At 37.8% G+C, this 19968-nt stretch overlaps 2 protein-coding genes across 5 annotated transcripts in view; one reads left to right on the forward strand and one right to left on the reverse strand.

Moving 5' to 3' along the window:
* TTC39A (tetratricopeptide repeat domain 39A) overlaps positions 1-9274 on the forward strand; it is a 57281-nt gene extending 48007 nt beyond the window's left edge. For 2 of the 3 annotated variants that reach the window (XM_088128470.1, XM_088128471.1), the window contains exons 3-5: positions 913-1027; positions 2551-2667; positions 6022-8214. In XM_088128470.1, the coding sequence (XP_087984596.1) occupies positions 913-1027; positions 2551-2667; positions 6022-6142 (353 nt within the window). In that variant the 3' untranslated portion in view covers positions 6143-8214. Of the gene's footprint in view, positions 1-912; positions 1028-2550; positions 2668-6021 lie in introns of all 3 variants that reach the window. The other variant, XM_088128469.1, reaches the window with a different exon arrangement.
* A 22-nt stretch (positions 9275-9296) lies between these two features.
* Positions 9297-19968, reverse strand: part of RNF11 (ring finger protein 11) — a 32711-nt gene continuing 22039 nt past the window's right edge. For both annotated transcript variants that reach the window (XM_088128473.1, XM_088128472.1), the window contains 2 exons: positions 17973-18136; positions 9297-12182 (listed from right to left, as the gene is read on the reverse strand). In XM_088128473.1, coding sequence (XP_087984599.1) covers positions 12011-12182; positions 17973-18136 — 336 coding nt within the window. In that variant the 3' untranslated portion in view covers positions 9297-12010. The remainder of the gene's footprint in view (positions 12183-17972; positions 18137-19968) is intronic.

A 19968-nucleotide genomic window follows, 5' to 3' on the forward strand; every position in this document is an offset into this window, starting at 1 on the left:
TGTCTTTTTGCTCCTTATAATTGAGAGAATTCTGCTTCCTATTACATTTTATCACTCCTTCCCCTTTCTGCCTGTACATATTAGTTATAAAGCTCAGGTGATGATTGCTCACAGTGGTAGGAGGGCAATTTCTGGGGAGTTTGAGGCCTCGCTAGACCTTCTAAAGGGCAGGAGGAAGCCATCTATGATGCAGTGGCATTACCAGACAGGAAGTGGTTAGAAAAAGTTTTGTTTTGTTTTTTTGCTTTTGGCAATTAAGAGTAGAAATGGGAGTGAAAGAGTGTTCCCACTCCCATTCCGACTCCTAACTTTGGGCATATTTGGAGGCATTAAGAATGGTAATAGGAACAGGCAGCCTCTGGGAAGCAAATTAGGTTTCAGTTTTGGAATACTGGAAAGGATGAAAGTGATCCATTGATCACAGGTAGTCACCAGTAGCTTAGAATGTATGCACTGACTGGGTTCAAACACATTACATTTCCTTAATTGTAGTTTGTTGAAAAAATATAGCTTAGTTCGCACAATATACTAAACTTGAACCAAGGAAATCACATAATGGCTTATCAGTATTTATGAACTCAGTCAGTGCATTATGTCACATAATGATAATGCATATGTTACTGACATAATAGCAGATTCTACATAGAGATAATATAATTTATGAAGTCACTACTATGACCAATTCAAATAATTGGACATTATATTTTATTATACAATAAATACTGTATATGGATAGTTTGAATATGTGTTATCAATAAATATAATTATGTTCACAACTAATAGAGTTATGTGTATATAATGATGTTAGATGAGAATATTAAATATGTTTCACTATGTGCCCTACCTTAAAAATTAAAAAGATGTCAGTCACAATCCAAAATTGCCTTTGCATCTTCTTTCTTTATTTTTCAGCTACAGATTTCCTTGTTGATGACCATTGTGTGATAAAGCTTCTGAAAGGGCTATGCTTGAAATATCTGGGCAAGATATCAGAAGCAGAAGACCACTTTACTTACATTCATTTCAAGTAAGTTTCCAGACTAGAAGATACTAATTAACACTAAACCAGGAATGGCTACATCAAATTATCAAAGCCTTCAAGCAGAGTCTCTTCATGTCAGTCAACAATCTACATGTATTTATTATACTTTTCATCACATTTTAGACCAGGAGATGGGTATTAGAATATAAGTTACTCTGGAAAGAATGTTGGCCATCTCCTGCGAGAATGGCTACATCAAAAGAAGATTTGTCTGGTAACTGGGTAGCTGTGTCAGTCTGGTGTAGAACTAGTAGCGATCAGAGTCACAAAAGCCTGTAGTTTTAAAATAGCTAAAGTGGCCTGAGTTATGTAACATAAGGAGGCATAGTCATCATATCGCATATTTTACTAAGAATCCACAGCTCAGTTGCATAGTCCATGCATTATAGAACACATGAAGGCCAAGCATTACATTAACCGCTATTTTTCCATATTGAAGGAAGCCATTTGTAAAATTTGATTTCTCTGTCAGCATATCTGCTAATATTATTTTTTGTTTAATGTCAAGAGCTTATGGATTGTGCAAAGAAGAGGAGGCATGTCCAAGATAATACCTACAGCTTAGATATTGCTTATAAATTGAAGTAGAAGTATGTACATATAAAGTCATCCTTATTATGAGTCTTGTTTGTAAGGTCTAATTGTGGTCTGCTTCTTCAAAAGGACAGGTAACAGCATACTGTTGGCATATGTCTTCCTTCACTCCTTGTCATAGGACAGAGCATTCATCTTCTTTATTCTGCAGTCCCACGCACAGTTTAAGGAAAGTTAGGGAAGAGCTTCTGCACTGCCTTTTGAAAATGTAATGTCTGACCTGATCAGGCTGAGTCTGCAGTGAAATACTGAGTGCATAGCTCTTTGTTAGGATTTAAAAGAATTGTGTTTTAGGTATTTCACTTTCAACAGATCCATGGCGGCACAAATGGTAGCTAGAAGTGAAACCTGCTGCCTCAAAATCTGTAGAGATGCAGGGAGGATTGGCCTAATCCACTGGATAAGGTGGCTGGTGGTGGCAAAAATATTTCATGTTCCATTCTTCAGCATTTACAGGAGCAGAGGTTCTTTAGTGAAAAGCTGTCTTTCTTCCACCACTTCCTAGGAAGACCATATGATCATCTTAGCAAAGAGCCTGTGCTGTCCTGAACATTGAGGAGTTTTAAATGTTGAAAACCAGAAACATTAGAACTAAATATTTATTTTTAATTTTAATATAACACAGGCAATCACATGCCTAAAGTGAACAGTTAAAGAAGGTGGATTTTATCTGATGCCCTCATTTTCTTTGTAGATGCTACAGATACTGTGTTCAAGTGGAGATATTGGAGTGATTGCAAGAATAGCCCTGATGGACTTCTGTGTCCAAAGGGTCCATAATTTACTAGCCTAAAATGCATGGAAACAATACGAATTTCTTCTTGTCAACTTTTAATAACTTTACTTTTTATTCTTGCCTGTAAAACTATTGTTATTCATTACATGGGCCTTGTCATTTCTTCTTTAACCTACAGTGAAAAGAAGATCAAGTATGATCATTACTTAATTCCAAATGCACTGCTTGAACTTGCTTTGTTATATCTGGATCAAGGTAAAATAGAAGAAGCAATTAAGATCCTGGAAAGAGCAAAGTAAGCCTGTTGAAGCCTATCTTTCTCACTGTTATTAGTTATGGTAGATAAGATGATGGGAGGGGTTGAAGCAGGTTTGCTGCAAAATTTTTAGAGGGGCTCCAGTAAAAAATAATTCTGTCTTAGCATATAGTGGTGCTTATTTTCACTCATTTTGGTATATAAACGTTGAGGATATATAGTTTGCTTTACATTATAATAACTGAGTGAGAGTCAAGTTATTCATTTAGTTATTTATTTATAAATTATATTAAAACTTATGTTTGTCTTTCAATGAAGTCATGTGCTAGGCTTTGAGCAAATTGTGAATGTGCTGTGTTTGATACTGGCCTCATCTAGACAATTTTCAGTATTATAATTTAAAAAGGGGAGGTTGTGCATCTGTGTTATTTATGTTAGTCTCATAACTGAACAACTGAAGTATCTGTTCTTATTGGCAAAATCTCTGTTACCATCATGCTAGTTTTGGAGATAATTTGCTGCCAGATAGTGCAATGCAATGAATGTTTACTTAGTGGTCCCACTGTGTTTAATGGAAGTTTCTCCCTAATCCATGTGTTTAAGACTGCAAGTAGAATAGTCTGTAATAACAGAATCAACAAGGTACTTGACAACTTGTGGTGGCACCAGTGAAGGACCTCTCTTCAAACCATTAAAGCAGCTATATCTTTTGCAAGCTCTCATGTCTACGTTGAAAGGTTCTCCTAGTTGTTTCCACCTGCATGTTTGTGTAGAGCCACTTTACCCACAAAATATTTCCTCTGAATGCTTGGCATAGCTCTACTACATCAACAGAGGATAGGCTGATGGAGACATTATACACTGTACTTTTAGTATTGTAGTACTATTATGGTTATGCAACTCCCTGCCAGAGGAGGTCACATTGGCCTACTTTTAAGTGGTTTGAAGTTTTTTTTTTTAATTTAGAATAATATTGAAACTTATTCTGTTCTGATCAACTGCTGAATTGTTCTATCATTTGTTTTATGGGGTAGGTAGCATTTTATGTTTGGGTACTGTTGGTTTTATTTTGCATTCTGAGGGCTATTCTAGTTACCTTTTTTGCCCAGTTAAAAAGAGAGAACATAGATGTTTTCATAACCATACATTTTAAAAAATCTAGACTTTATCACTTATTTGCATTATTTATCATTTATTTGAAGGGATTTTTAGCTAGCCTCCATTCTCCATCAGGTTGATTGACTGATTGACTTCACTTTACTTGGGTGCAGCCCAAACCCAAAAGGCTCTAGGCAGCTAACAATCTTATCATAAAATAAAGTATCAAAAGCAAACAAACAAAACAAAGTCATAAAACCAGAAAATCATAGCAATCATGCACTCACAACCCCATTTCCAATCAATGCATTCCATCCTCCTGCGCTAGATGGAACAGGTGAGTCTTAACAACTTTCCTAAAGCCTAGGAAGAAACAGAGCCAACCGAATCTCCATGGGAATAGAGTTCCAAATTGTCAGGAAAGGCTATTGAAAAGGCTCACATGTGAAGCTCCATCAGAAGGAAATCATAAAGGGATGGTCCTGAAGGGATTTGACCCTATTTGATTTGGTCATATAAGCAGATGAATAAGGGAGAATGCAGTCCTGGAGCCATGTAGGGGTTTAAAAGTGACAAACAGTATCCTGAATCACACTCAGAAGCCAAATAGCAGCCATTGCTGCTCCCTAAGTAGTGGGGTTACCCAAGTGTATCAGGATATAGCCATCATTGTCAGGCAGCTGCAGCTTTTTAATGTTCTTCAAGGGCAGCCCCATGTAGAACTCATTAAAGTAATCCAAGCTGGAGTTGACTAGGGGATGAGAAAGACTTTGTAACCTAGGAATGGCTGAATTGATGCACAAGATCTAACTGTATAAAAGCCCTTGGAGCCACAACTGCCACCTGCTCATCAAACGGGAGTTGTGAGTCCAGAAGGACTCCCAAATTACAAAGTGCCTCTGAATGGAGGAGTACAACCGTTCAGGATCAAAGATGGCATTTCTCTGGGATCATTAGGCCCCCAAACCCAAAGCCACTCCATATTGAACACATTGGGCCTGAGTTTCTTGCTCCCCATCCAGGCCTTGACAGCCTCCAGGCATTGAGTCATCACTTCTACTGCATCACCTGTTTGACCTGAGGATAAAGTATATACTTAGGTATCATTGGCACACTGATGATACTGGGCCCTCCACTGACACATGATCTACCCCACCAGTTTCATGTAGTTGTTAAAAAGAAGTGGGGAGAGAAGAGAGCCCTGAGGCACTCTGCATTTGGCTTTCCTTCCTCCGACTGGATCTTCCCCTCCAGGAAGGAGAAGAACCATTGTAAAATAGTGCCTACCACTCCAAGCCCTTGAAGATGGTCCCAAAGGATACCATGGTTGATGGTATTGAAAGCAGCTGATGCCCTTCCCTGATCCTGGGTTGTTCATAGATCATCCACAAGCACAACCAATGCAGTTTTCTGAAACCTAATTACCAGGGGTCTAGATAACCTGTGCAGAGATGCCACAACATTCCACAGCAATGAAAGAATGATCTGTCCACAAGGGATGAAGTTTAGTGCCCCCCCTTTCAGATTATGTCACATCTGCCATAAGGCAAAAAACAGATCTAGTGTATAAAACTCTCAGGTGTGCCAGGCACTCAATAAGCTCATTCAGATCCAGGGTTGTCATGGTGGCCATGAACTCCTAGGCCACTCCAGATTCCTCACCCAAGGAAGGCAGATTGAAGTTCCTAAGCACCGTTAGCTTGAGGAAATGTGCCACCACCCCAGCAATTAGGTTGAGCAGCCCTGGCAGGGATAATACTGTGTAGCAGGGAGAGTAGTACACAAATAGCAAACCTAACTTGCCCTTTGGACCCAGGTGCACAAGCAAGGTTTCACATCTGATTGTCGGCAGAGTAGCATCTCTGTATGCCGGCAGATACTCTCAGATGACAAAAGCCACTGCCCTTTCTCTATTCTGGGATTGTGGCTGGTGCCAAGAAAGCCTCATTGAATGCAGTAGGACTATGCTCTGAGTAGACGTGAGTAAGATCGCACCATTTCAGTGAGCGTAGTAGAAGTTATACATAGGGTTGCATGTTAATCTGCTAATATGTATCAAAAGTTTTATTTATACCAGTAAATTAGCTTCAAGAAAACATTTTTCTTGGAAAGTGCTAGGGATTGGCATTACATATAAACAAGGTGCATTGTTCTATAAATTGTCCCTTAAAGAAGCAATATGGAATTTGGGAGGAAACTTCTTTTCCCCTTTTCTGTGTAAAAATTACTCTGTTAAGTATGGATGATGGTAAGCATTGGAGATATGAACTTATCACAAATATCTATTTGTTTTAGGCAAAATTACAAGAATTATTCCATGGAAACGAGGACACACTTCAGAATTCAAGCTGCTTTGCATCAAGCCAGATCTTTCCCAGATGATGATGATCATTCTATAGCAACTGTAGTTTTGTAATGTTACTGTTGTTTTTTTTTTAATCAGCAGCTCATTGGGTATATAAACCTTCACAGGTTATTACTGGCAATGCTTTAAGATGGTTTCCATGTTCAAGTTCAGCACAAACATTTTTTAATTTTAAAAATTCTGAGGAATCAACACTAAAAAGCAGTATTTTTTTAGTTATCTATGTGTGTCACTTTCAGCTAGTTATAAGCATTTTAAAATATATCTGTTAAGTTGGAGAGGAATAGTAAATAAACTAGTAGAAGCTTGAAGACTTTCTGCTCATACCTTGATCAGATTCAGATGAGATTATTAATTTTTACATGGACTTATTAAATGGACTTTCTTGATAATGAAGGAATAATCGAATTACCTGTTAAATTACTTCTTTAAAGACAACAATGTGCATTCCTATAAGCTTGCTTACTTACCCCACAGTGAAATAGTTGAGAAAAGGTAGAACCTCCCTCCTGTCAGCTCTCCTTTAATAGGCAAGTGCCAACTGAATGCTGATAGGGCAAAAGATTGAGTTGTGTAATACTGTTGCTTTGCCAGTTTGACCGCTTATCAAGGATTTTAGGATAAATATGAATATTAAAATAAGTGAAGAACTACAGCAAATAATCCTGAATCATTTTCTGGGACAAAAGCCAAGTTTAGCGTTTGAAAAGAATTAGGGTCATTAAAATAATTTCAATACACTATTATTCCAAAGCAGTAAACAATTAATTCAACTTAGGCAAATTAGTTCACAAAGTATTTTATATAAGAAAGCGTTTTAAGCTGGAACATGTATAGATCAAGCTGTTGATTCTCAATCAGTGGGGTATCTCAGGCGGGACACAGTAAGTCACTGAAACTTTAATTAGCTTTTGAAACTATATATGCTAAATATAATAACACAATGACTATAAATTTCCTTAGAAAAAGGGGGCTTTTTGTTTCATCCATGGTAGGACCAGTTCCTTTGAGTGAGAACTTCTGGGCTAGACTAACCAGAGCCTTGAGGTAAAAGGAATATAGACAAAACAGTATTGTATTTTATCACCTGTGTGTTCTATACATATTCTCTGGTTGGACAGTTCCTGAGAAATTGCTGATTTCTTCTCCAGTTAAATTAACACCATATACTTAAGCATTTTGCACAACTGAATTAACAATTTCACATGCAAATGTTACATGTGCAGTTTGGTCCTTTGCTGATATATTACGTGAAGAAATGTATCTGTCATCTCCGATTTTGCCATTTTTCCATTTCTGTAGGGACCTGAAACAATGATATCACATGTGATTTATTTATTCAATGTGCAATTAATTAAATATCCTGTGACAGGATACTGGATTAGGTAGGCCTTTTGTCTGTTGCAGCATAATTTCTCTTTTTGGATTTAGACCAGAGAATCTTTTCCCACAATAGAAATTACTTGCTTGGTCTTGAAACTAGAAATTATTTAATATTTTCCAGTTTTAAAGAATGCAACTTTGAGTAAGAGATTGCCAGCTTTACTAGAGCAAATGCAGAACACTTACAGTAACTGTTTATACTAGATGTGAAATATGTGTATAGTATAGATATACAAAGCCAGTTCTTGTACTTTGGCTGTAATATTAAATATTTTTGTGGTTCTTGAAATTTGTAGCATGTCATTTTCTCCAGTAATTGATGGTCCTTCTAAAATACCCCCTTTTTTTTTAATGGACATCCTGCAGTAAAGTTCATTGTTGCATCTGTTCATTTTTTTTATCCATGAGAATTAGTGCATGATCCCAAGTATGGGATATTTCCTAGTATGGGTGCTTCGGCTATCATCATCGTTCTGTTGGTTGTATTGGAATGTGAAAGTTAATAGGTTTTGCTAAGTCAAAGTCACATTGTAAGCTGATCTTTGGTAGGTTCTATTGAAATGGGTGCAGATTGGGATTTAAGCAAATAACCAGCATTACAGACATTCCAACATAATTTAGGAAACCTCTTTGGAGATTCACCTATGGAAGTTTGTGTGCGCACTTTAACATTTGGAAGCAAATCAAACTTACAGATTCATGGATTTAGTAATTCTTTTTTTTTAATAACTTTTATTGCAGAGTTATGGCATATAGTGCACCCACTAAATCAGAAAACTATATTGTGCAGCATTCAGGCACTTGGGCAAAATCCAATGTTGTATAAGCCATCTGTGTAATGATAGTTTCTTTTGCTCTTCATACATAACTCCTTTCTTCTAGAGCATGTCCCTAAATTAGGAAGCATATAATCAGTTGTAGAGAAACAGCAATTATTGCCCCAGCTGAAATACATTATTGTCAAGTAAATGACTTCTTTCCAGTTATACATTCCAATAGATTTTACATAGTTTTAAGTACACCTGCTATTGTACTTGATTCTTCCTTCTAACTATTACTGAGAAGTGTCATCTGCCACTTGACCAAATTGTTCCTCAATGTAATTTGTACAGAATTGTACAGAGTGATTCTAAGGTACAAATCCTGCTCCTAAATGTAAGTACTGCTTCTTTGTAGCAGAGCACAAATATGCTTTGATGATTATGACCATATATTTGGACAGATAAATTAAAAGGACCGAATTAAGTTTCTCCCACCAGTAATCATGCCCCTGGTGCTGAATCTGGTGTGTGTGACTGGGTAATCACCTTTGCTAATCATCTAAGTATTTCATAATCATATTTTAAAATAGTTTTGGGAAGAAAATTTTTGTTCCCAGGGAAGCCTGCTGAGAGCTCATAGAGTAGTGTGTCCCTTCCTGTCTCAAGCCACAGGAATTTCTGATGGGGAGAGTCCTGTTGCTCTTAGCCTACAGTGATCGGCCAGGAATAGAGTCTGTGTTGGAAGAGGCCATGGATTGAAATAAAAGCTTGTACCCTATATTCCCCTGATATGCCATGAACAAAAGACAGGAATTTTGCCTGTCCTGGAATTGACACAGTTAATTTCCTTTGTAAGAGTGTCAATCAAAATATGCAAAAGGAGACTGCTATTCTCAGTGTACACACTGGGAAGGCTTAAGTGGCAATTTGTCCACTAGATGTCTGCCTCTGCAAGAGAGGTTATCATAAAGGGGGAACGAAACAGGCAGTCAACACAAAAGACTGCCAATTATAAATTGTTTGGGCCACTTACCATATAAAGTGTGATGGGATTATATGAGGGCTTCCTCACATACCTAACTGCTTCACAGTGGCTTGCTGGGCAACTGATCAGAAAAGGACCAAGCAGGCATTGTACAAATGTTCACATCCATAACTCTGATTTGAGTGTTAAAGAAACAAAGTGTTTCTGGACACACACTTTGACTTTTGCACTAAGAAAGCTCTATGGTTACTGGCTCTTTCAATAAAAGGTGGCTAACAACCATAGAGACCCCTCAAGGGCACAAGTCAGGATACTGGACTGTAGGGTTGCTGATTATACAGGAATATGGTCTCTTGGAAAGTCAGCAATGACGGCAACAGCAATAAATCAGGAAGTGGGAGACAAGGGAGAAGGAGAGGTCATGAGCATCTGCTGCAGGCTAAACCAAAGTCCCCCAGGGGGCATATGTTGGCTGTGGTTTGCCCCCCGCCCAGCTTCTCAGTGGTAAAAGTTAAGACGTAGGAGGACATAAATTCCCAGCAGATTAATACTACTCTCATAGCACTTTAAAAAGAGTCATAGAAAGAAAACAGTGAACATGAATAAGGTGTTTAAAAATGGTTCATTTGCCAATTTAACATCCAAGGTAAAAGAAGAAAAGTCTGGCTATAATACTTAACAAGATAGACATTAACATTTATGGAAAAAACACATGGAATTATAAGGTAGTATGGTTTACTCTGAAAATATTGCACAACTTCCTTTTATCTCTCTTTACTTCTGGTAATTAAGAACAGTTGAAGGGGGTTGCACTAAAAAGTTTCTTGTAAAATGTAAATCAACCTAACATGGTACTTGCTTCAAACGGCTTTCTTCGATGCACCATAGTGTAGCCATCTGTATCTGATGCAGAACTGCAATTGAGCTATTTAGACAGGTACAAGGGTGCTGAGGCACATACGGAGCTCTTCCCCAGCCTCTGTTTTTGTTTTTGTTTTCATTTCTAAGGCTAACTCTGATCATGCTCGATATGCCTTGCTCACTATAATTTGGAGAGAAAATCTGCTTGCATAGGAGCTGTATGAATAAACGAGTGTGCACTTTGGATATGGACTGAAGCATCTGAATGAAAGGTTCTGCAGAATAAGAAATAAGCCATATGTCAGATGTTTGCATACTACTAACCTTGTAGAAATTATTTGACATCTAATTACTCTATACTGTTAAGCTTACTGTCTTCAGTGCAGCAGTTTGTTTAAATACAACTTTTAAAATCATGTCCAGTCCTCCGTAATACAGTGCTATTAACTGGAGCCTGTATCTCATGCTAAATTAAAAGAATTGGCTATAAGTCAAATGTATAAAAATTACATTAAAGAACACTCAATAGGACAAAGCCCCACATGCTAAATTGACAACTGTTTTTATAACTACACTTTCCTTGCATGACTTTCTCTACAAGCACACCTTTTTCTGGTTTCAGACATACAATAACTCAAAACAGCCCTCACGAGCTGCAGTTCACTCACTTGATCAGTCCTATGTAATTCTGTGCCAAATACAATTTTTGCATTTTTGTACAAAACATAAAATATAGATTATTTAACATCTGCTTGACAGACTGCTTTGCCAGCCAACAAAATACAAAAGATACATTGATTACATAGACTAAGACACAGTATGGTCTTTCAAATCTAAGAACTACAAGAATGAAAGATGCAGTATCTTTTTTATATGGTCCCATGTAATACTTTTTGTAAGATGGGTATTTAAACAAATTTTGTGATGATAGGTGATCTTTATCATGCTTACATGTTCACCGTTCTCTGTCTTTACCTGCCAATAATAACATTGATCTTGGTTCAGCAAACTTTAGGCAAAATGCAAGGCAGGGAAAGAAAAGCACTGGCTTGTCTTCTGATTTTTCTTTAATACCTCGACATTAAAATGTTGCGTACAGAAAAGAGATAGTGCATCTCACATTTGCGTATAAGCCAGGAGATCTTTTTGAAGTCCACATAATCCTAACTGCAAACAACATATAGCACTTGTATAACAGGTTATAAATAAACTGATTTTCAAGCATAGAGCCAGCTCAAACATAAGAATATGCTATTTAAAAAGACTAAGGCAAAATGGATTCCATTTCCAATGGATAAAAAAAGAATTGTGCAAACAAGCTTAAAACTATTTTTGTGCCAGTGTTATAAAAACGTAGGATTTTTTGTAAATAGAGCATTGACCCAAATACCAGGAACCTGTGAGCAATCTGAGCAGACATGCCCTTTTCCTTAGGAGAAAGGATGTTTCAGTACCTCTTTCTCTTTCTTCCAAGTACACATGTGCGTCTCACACTGCTTCTGCTCTCTCTCATACAAGCAGAGTACATTTTCTCATCGCAATACTCTCGTTTGAGTCAATGATGCTTGAGCAGAATATCTTGCTAATTGAAGTCCACACAATTTAATATTTAGTATCTACTATTACTCTTCACGCAATTCCTCTGGATGGGTATGCTAGCAGGCTTTCATGAAGAGTAACTATTTTTAAGCACTGGATCAAGGCTTTACATAAAAATAGCATCCTATGTGTCTATATTCCCTAAAAGATGTCTCTTCTTTCCTCTCATTATCAATTACCTTAGTTGGAAATTATTGTCTTGTAATTTTTAAGGAAATGAGCTTTTTGTGTGCATGATTTTGTTTACTATCTCTGGTTCTTTGGGTAGAATGATAGGTATAATCCATTAAAAATGATGTTTTCTTGACAGGTCAGAAGAGACACTCTGGCTCAGTTAGTCTCATAAGAGGACAATAATGCTGCATCAACTGGCTCCATACAGGAAGGACACGTGAAAGATCTCATCAACCAGTCATCTATACAGTCCAGATGGTAAATATGCATGCAGGGCAGGAATCTGATAGGGTCCCCGTAAACAAAGTCCATCATACAGATCACACATCTAGAAAAAAAGAAAAACAAGATGGAGAAAATGCAAACTGTATAGACATATTCTCATGAAATTATAGAGAAAAATCTTGCCTTCTAATATATATTAAAGTTGTTACTTGTTAAATCTTTGATATTAAACTTTTAGAAGTTATTATTACATTATAATCTCTGAAAATCCATATGAAATTTATTAAGGTTGCAAATCTGTGCACATTTATCTCAGAATAAGCCTCACTGAGCATACAGGGTTGAATGAGTGTATGTAGAAGCCTGCTATAGAGCCTATTTTAATTAACAGAGATAATAACATAGTTGAAGACAGAATCCCTTTATTTCATGTTTTTAAGATTTGCAATTTCAGTTTAAGTAATTTAGAATAGTTTTATTATTTAAGATGATTGTTGCTTACCAAATTTCTTGTTGAGAGTTTAATTTTGGGGATGAGTACATACTTCTCAAGCCACTTGGAAATGCTATGCATTTTTATTATTATTGAGTTTTTAATTCAATAAAGCACTTAATATTAATCTCAGTTTTCCTAATATGTATTACATTATTTCTCTTCGTTTCTGGGCTAGATACTGCTAAGTTTTAGATTTTAAAAATGGGGGAAATAAGCCATTTGTGCAATCTGAAATCACCTTGGAACAATTCTGTGAAAAACATCACATTTTGGATATTCAGATTTTTTTAAATATCTATGCCACTGAAAGTTATCAGCACTCCATATGGATTCTACATGTACATAAAGAAATTTGATGTTATTTGTTCACTCAACATTTTGTGCTTGTTTATTTCATAAACAAAATCACTCAACATGTGATGTCCCAATATGAAAAGATAATCCCCTTTTAGATTTAAGAAACTGGTTGCACCACATTAGCTACAATAACTATAACCAGTTGCTTTCTGTAATTATGGATTTTGGCCCATTCCTCCGGGGCAAGTTCAACTCAGTAACATATGAGGGTTTTCTAGCACAAACTGTTCACTTCAGATCCTCCAACAATATTTTTATGGGGTTTACATCTGATCATTCCAAAACACTGAATTTGTTCTCAATAGATTGAATCCATAATTGATTTCTCACAAATGAAAATGCTACATTGGTGAACTAGAATTCAGAAGAATTCTCTACCAGAGAGAGGAGCAGGGCAACTATTTCTGCCAATTCCTTCTTTCAATGGAGCCACCAATGCCACTTTAGATACCCTTGCATTGTGGGTGTCACTGGGCTCGACACACTCTCCACTCCTTTTAACATTTATGATGTCACTGCTGAGGTCATCCAATGGCATGGGGTGAGGTATCTTCACCATGGGCTGTCCAAGTGATGCCGTGGAGGTTCTGTCTTGGTGTTGGGAGCCTGTGGAGGTTTGGATGGGGCAAAACAGGCTTCAACTCAACCCTAACACAACTAAGTGGCTTTGGATTCTAACACCCCTGGTTCAGGGGATTCTCCATCTTTTGTTCTGGATGGGATTAGACTAACCCACACAGAACCAGTGCACAATTTCTGTTTGAGTAACAGAAGTGACTGTGACCTGGAGAACCTTTCCACAGCTTCATGTTGTGTGCCAATTGCTCCCTTTCTTGGACAGGGAAATTCTAATCATTCTCACATCTTAGTTACCTCCCAGACGAAATGTTGCAGTGTGCTCTACATGGGGCTGTCCTTGAAGAGCATCCAGAATCTGCAGTCGGTACAAAATGCAGCAGCACTGGCAGCTATGGGCACTTTTTAATCCATGTGTGTTACAACTCTGCTCTGTGAGCTGCATTGGTTGCCAATATGTTTTTGGATTCAAGGTGCTGGTGGTTATCTATAAAGTTCTCCCTGATCTGAGGCCAGGTTATTTGCAGGACTGCCTCTCTCCGATCACATCTACCAAACCCCTCAAATGTGACAAGAGAGGCAGGCATGTTACAATTCCCATCCATTAAAGAGTGTCGGCTGGTGGGACTCAGGAAAAGAGCTTTTTCTGTTGCTGTGCCTGCCCTATAAGACATAATCCCCACCCCCCCTGGAAATCAAACTGGCCAAGTCCTTATTTGTCTTTCACAAGGCCCTGAAGAGATGGCTGTGTTCCTAGGCTTGGGGACTGAAATGTCTGCTGGACTTTGTGAATTAGTTTTGCTGAAATGTTTGTACTGCATCTGTACTGATGACTTTTTTGTTTTAACTCTTGGTTGTCAACTATCTTTTTTTTATATTTTTTATTGATTTTTTGCTGATTTTTTAAGTTGTTGTTAGCTGTCCAGAATCAGTTATTTCAGATGGGTAGCCACATAAATTGAATAAATAAATGGATGAACAAATATATACTGTCCTGAATCCCAAAAATAGATACTTAGGGGAAGGGAGAATTGCTTAAAACCATAAATTCATCCGCATCCAAATATATTCTTAAAAGTAAATTTGGGTATTGTTCTATTGTAGATTTTTGCTTCTGTTGACAGATTAAGATCTATAAAATTTATTCTGGCTTTTGGGTGTTTTCTAGTATTATTTTCTGTTTTAATATCTTCAAATCCTAAGCTGGTTTGAGCTGTAAGGGAAAGATTTTGAACTGAATGAAATCAATAACATAATATCCAAGTTCTTAGACTTTCCATCTTTGGATTTGTAAGTCTGCTTTGACATCTAGAAATGTGTCTCCAAGCAGATAATTAAAATATTATGTGACAATCTTCTGTCCTGTTGCTGTGACACAATCAATTTGTGGGAAACAATTTCCATCAGAATTGCTACACACCAGTACTCCAGTCTGTATTTGTGTTATATGGTATAAGTAATTATGTGGTATATCTGCTTTGCATGATAATATGGAAATTATTCATTCCAATTATTAGTAGCAAAACTGAGCTTTATAAGTGTGAAAAAAGCATGCACTGGAAAGCTGTTTGTTGCCACACAGTTCATATCAATATGAATGGGAATTGTCTCTGGAAACAAATTGACTACTACATTCATAATTTTCCATAGCATGACTTTGTTCCCTGTAGATTTTACCTTCAAAAACAGAAGATAATGTACCTTTTGCTGAATGGTTTATAGAGGAACCATAACAGTGCATGCTGAACAGGGGTGCATCACTAATCAAAACAATGTTTTAGTATCCTTTTGCAATGATGAATATCCCTATTTTTATCTACTCTCTGTGACTGATAGCATTTACATCTCATATTGGGCACACACAGCTCTCTAGCAAAGCAGAATAATAGGTAAGCCTCATGTTCCTACTTTATTCCCAAAGTAAAGGAAATTATAATTTGAGTTAAAGTCTGTATAGAATGAAACATACAGGTAATTCTATAATTCAACCTTAATTTTTTGAAAGGATAAGAGGTACAGAGTGGGGAAGAAAAACCCCAATAGTAACAGGAAAAAAAGTCTATAAAAGATTCAGTATATCAAGTAGAGAAATGGTAATTTGATCCTAAATCAGAGAGGGCAGGCTTCCTGTTTAACTGAACACTAGGCAAGCAAAAATACATATTTATAGGAGCGGATCACAATAGCCAAAGTTGGTCAGTTGCTACTGTTCAATGATGTCATTTACATATACCACGAGTGCCACAGTCCCACTGAAATCAACAAAGGAAGCTCAGCTAACTGTCTTTGGACTGGGATTTTAGGTTGAATTCTGACCCTCTCCTGCCCACTGTGCATGTAGTTATTTATTGGATTTTTATCCCAAATGTATTTCTGGTTAACTCAAGGTGGCCTCCTATTTTCTCCACAACAACCACCCTGTGAGATGGGTTGGGCTGAGAGAGAGAGGCTGGCCCAAAGTCACCCAGCTGGCTTTCATGCCAAAGGGAAGACTAGAAGTTGTGGTCTCCTGCTTTCTCCCAGCATCTTAGCCACGGTTTTGTAATGAAATTTAATGAAAATTGATATATTGTAACTACAGTTTTTCCACTTGTCTCCACTGATATTCTGAAGAATGTCACTAGCTGCCCAGTGGGCTCCATTACATTCATTACAGGTAGTCCTTGACTCACAACCATTCGTTTAGCAACTGTTCGAAGTTATGACAGCACTGGAAAAAAGCGATTTACAACCAGTCCTCGCACTTATGACTATTGCAGCGTCCCCACAGTCACATGATCAAAATTTAGGCACTTGGCAACTGGCATGTATTGACAATGGTTGCAGCATCCCAGGATCACATGATCTCCATTTGCGACCTTCCCAGCCAGCTTCTGACAAGCAAAATCAATGGGGAACCATGTGATTCACTTAATGATTGTGTGATTAACTTAATGACCATGTGATTCACTTAAGCATGGTAATTCACTTAATGACTGCTGCAAAAATCTCGTAAAAGCGGGTGTGGTCATGTGATGCCTCGCTTAACAACCGCACTGCTTAATTAATTTTCTGGTCCCTATTGTGGTCATAAGTCGAGGACTACCTGTAATACTTCCAAAAAAGTGTTCCTGAGAATCAGAGAGCCTCCAGAAAAGCATGGAAAGCAACTATAGTATTCTGGCAAGATGGCAGCAGAAAAACCCAGCTTTAGGGGTCTTGACTCATTCAGTACCTAAATCCAAACTATTCATATGTTGCTATGTAAGCAGAACAAGTTGGGCAAACTTTTGCAGCTAGACCGTCACATTCTTCTCAAAAGAACCTCCTGGAGGTTGTATGCTAGAAAGAAGGAGTACCCTGCAAGAATATAAGCCATATATATATATACAACAAATGCCCATATGCACAATTGGTGCAATTAGGCTCAGAAAAAGCTTTTTCTGAGCCTAACTGCAGTGCAGGATGGGAAGGGAATTATCACTGGAACCACACCCTTGTAACCATAAATGCAAATCCCTCCCAGATTGCAGTTAAGCACAAGAAAAATCTCTCATGGAAGCCAGTGAAATACTTTTTCAAACCTAGTTGTTGTGGCATGGAGGCCACTGGCCAGCTAGAGACATTCTTCAGAATATGAGTGGAGACAAGTGGAAAAACTAGTTACAGTATATCAATCTTCACAATAAAGGTTGTAATGCATAGAGATTTTGCTGCATTAATCTTACCAGAAAATAAATAAAACTTGAAAATGACTTCAAATGACCATTAGGGAAAATAATGTGATTTTCAGCATGGCTGCTGGACTTCTGTAGGGTGCTCTAGCTTGGTGCTGTTTACTGCATAATTTATGTGTAATTTTAATTAAACCTAGGCATATACATGAATAAAAGGTCATAGGTCTGTTTGGAAAAGATACAGTGTGTAAATTCAAGCTACCAACAGGCGTTGTTTAAACAATATTTTCTATACTTCAATAGTGCATTTATGCATGTAGTACAATGCATAAATATAAAACAGGTACAGAATGGTGAAAAGATTTAGGTGAAAGATGAGAATCATCTGGCTGTTTTAAATGTTTAAAATATATATTAAGGATGCTCTCAGCCATTTCACTATGCAAAGGAAAATGTACAGCTATTTCCATCCTTTTTTTAAAAACAGATTTCTGAAGTAAGGAAAAATAAAATCCAGAAGTGGTGAGAAAACATGGAAAGAATACAGATGAAAAACAAGGTCATCTGGGCCTGCTGTAAAATTCTGTAAATAAGGCAAGGCAACTGCACAATGAAGGTTTTGTCTGGAACCACCCCAGAAAAGTCCGCTTACCATTAAAAAAAAAAAAAAAGACAAGAAAAAAACAGTATATATAATCCAAGAAGGTGAAGAAAGCGGATTGTAAACAAGGAACAAGATTTTGGAAAAATATGTGAAAGCCATCTCTTAGGTGAGATGACTATCAAAAATGGTATTTCTTCAACTTACTCTCTGATCTTTTTCTCCGAACCATCTCTTCCAGGATCATAGACTCCTTTTGGCAGGTGCTGTATAAGGCCTATCCGTTGTGCTATTCTAATCTGTTCTTCCTCCGTAAGCTGTGTGGCTAGGCGGGTCTGGCTAGGAGTTGGATGGTAAACTGGAACTTGTTCCTAAAATTAAAAGGCGGGAGGGCGGGAGAAGAAAAGAAAAAAGTTAAATTGGCTTTGCCATTTTTAAGCTGATGACAGAAATGAATGGAAATGATTTGCTCCGGTTTCTCTTTCTGCTGGAAGGTTACTCACATGACACTTCCTTCCTTGCTCGCAGTTTTATGGCTTAATTGTAAAAAGAAAATTGAATAAACAGTGACGCCTATGGCATTGCTGGCATGAATCTGTTTTAGGCTGTTCTTTGCAAAGACTATTTAATTTTGACTCTAGGAGTTCTCTATGGATTAATTAAACAGATGTACAAACTTGACATGAGTACCTGCTTGCAGGCTTGGCTAATTGATTCACTTTTACTCTGCCAATACAGAGAAGCTGTCACTGATTTTTTCAACGTTGGTTTGTATAATAACATTGACATAAAGGGAGGACCAATGCATTCATCTTTTAAGCAAACAAGAACTTAAAGGTTATATAGTATTTAATTAAAACTTCAAGATTAGTTAAATAATGGATTCCCCCGCCCCACAAACATTCCTCACGCATACTACTTAGAAAGTACATGAGAGAAATCCCACAAAATTACTAAAAAAGCAAATACTGAAGTAGATTCTAAGATGATGTACTATAGTATAACCCCTTCATGGATCACTGCCTTGTCGTGGCGAAGGGGCTTGCGTAACTCAGTGAAGCCATGAGCTATACCGTGCAGGGCCACCCAAGACGGACAGGTCATGACAGAGAGTTCTGACAAAATGTGGTCCACTGGAGAAGGAAATGGCAACCCACTCCAGTATCCTTGCCAAGAAAACCCCATGGACAATGTTAAAAGGCTAAAAGATATGATGCCGGAAGATGAGCCCCTCAGGTCGGAAGGTGTCCAATATGCTACTGGGGAAGAGCGGAGGGCATTTCCAAGTAGCTCCAGAAAGAGTGAAGCGGCTGGGCCAAAGCCGAAAGGACGTTCAGCTGTGGATGTATCTGGAAGCGAAAAGAAGGTCCGATGCTGTAAAGAACAATATTGTATAGGTACCTGGAATGTAAGATCTATGAACCAAGGCAAGCTGGATGTGGTCAAACATGAGATGACAAGATTGAACGTCGACATCTTGGGAATCAGTGAACTGAAATGGACGGGAATGGGTGAATTTAATTCGGGTGACCATTATATCTACTACTGTGGGCAAGAAACCCTTAGAAGAAATGGAGTTGCACTCATAGTGAATAAGAGAGTGGGAAAGGCAGTAATGGGGTACAACCTCAAAAACGACAGAATGATCTCAGTGCATATCCAAGGCAAACCATTCAATATCACAGTCATCCAAGTCTATGCCCCAACCACTGATGCTGAAGAAGCTGAAGTTGACCGCTTCTATGAAGACCTACAACACCTTCTAGAACTAGCACCAAAAAGATGTCCTTTTCATCATAGGGGATTGGAATGCTAAAGTAGGAAGTCAAGGAGTAATCGGAATAACAGGCAAGTTTGGCCTTGGAGTACAAAATGAAGCAGGGCAAAGGCTAATAGAGTTCTGTCAAGAGAACAAGCTAGTCATAGCAAACACTCTTTTCCAACAACACAAGAGACGACTCTACACATGGACATCACCAGATGGTCAATACCGAAACCAGATTGATTATATACTTTGCAGCCAAAGATGGAGAAGCTCTATACAGACAGCAAAAACAAGACCAGGAGCTGACTGTGGCTCAGATCATGAGCTTCTTACTGCAAAATTTAGGCTTAAATTGAAGAATGTAGGAAAAACCACTAGACCACTCAGGTATGACTTAGATCATATTCCTTGTGAGTACACAGTGAAGGTGATGAATAG

This window comes from Python bivittatus, unplaced genomic scaffold, assembly GCF_059951505.1.
Source record: "Python bivittatus isolate LINGU-HERP-01145 unplaced genomic scaffold, Pbiv_v1 ctg000700_np1212, whole genome shotgun sequence".
In the NCBI taxonomy this organism is placed as follows: domain Eukaryota; kingdom Metazoa; phylum Chordata; class Lepidosauria; order Squamata; family Pythonidae; genus Python; species Python bivittatus.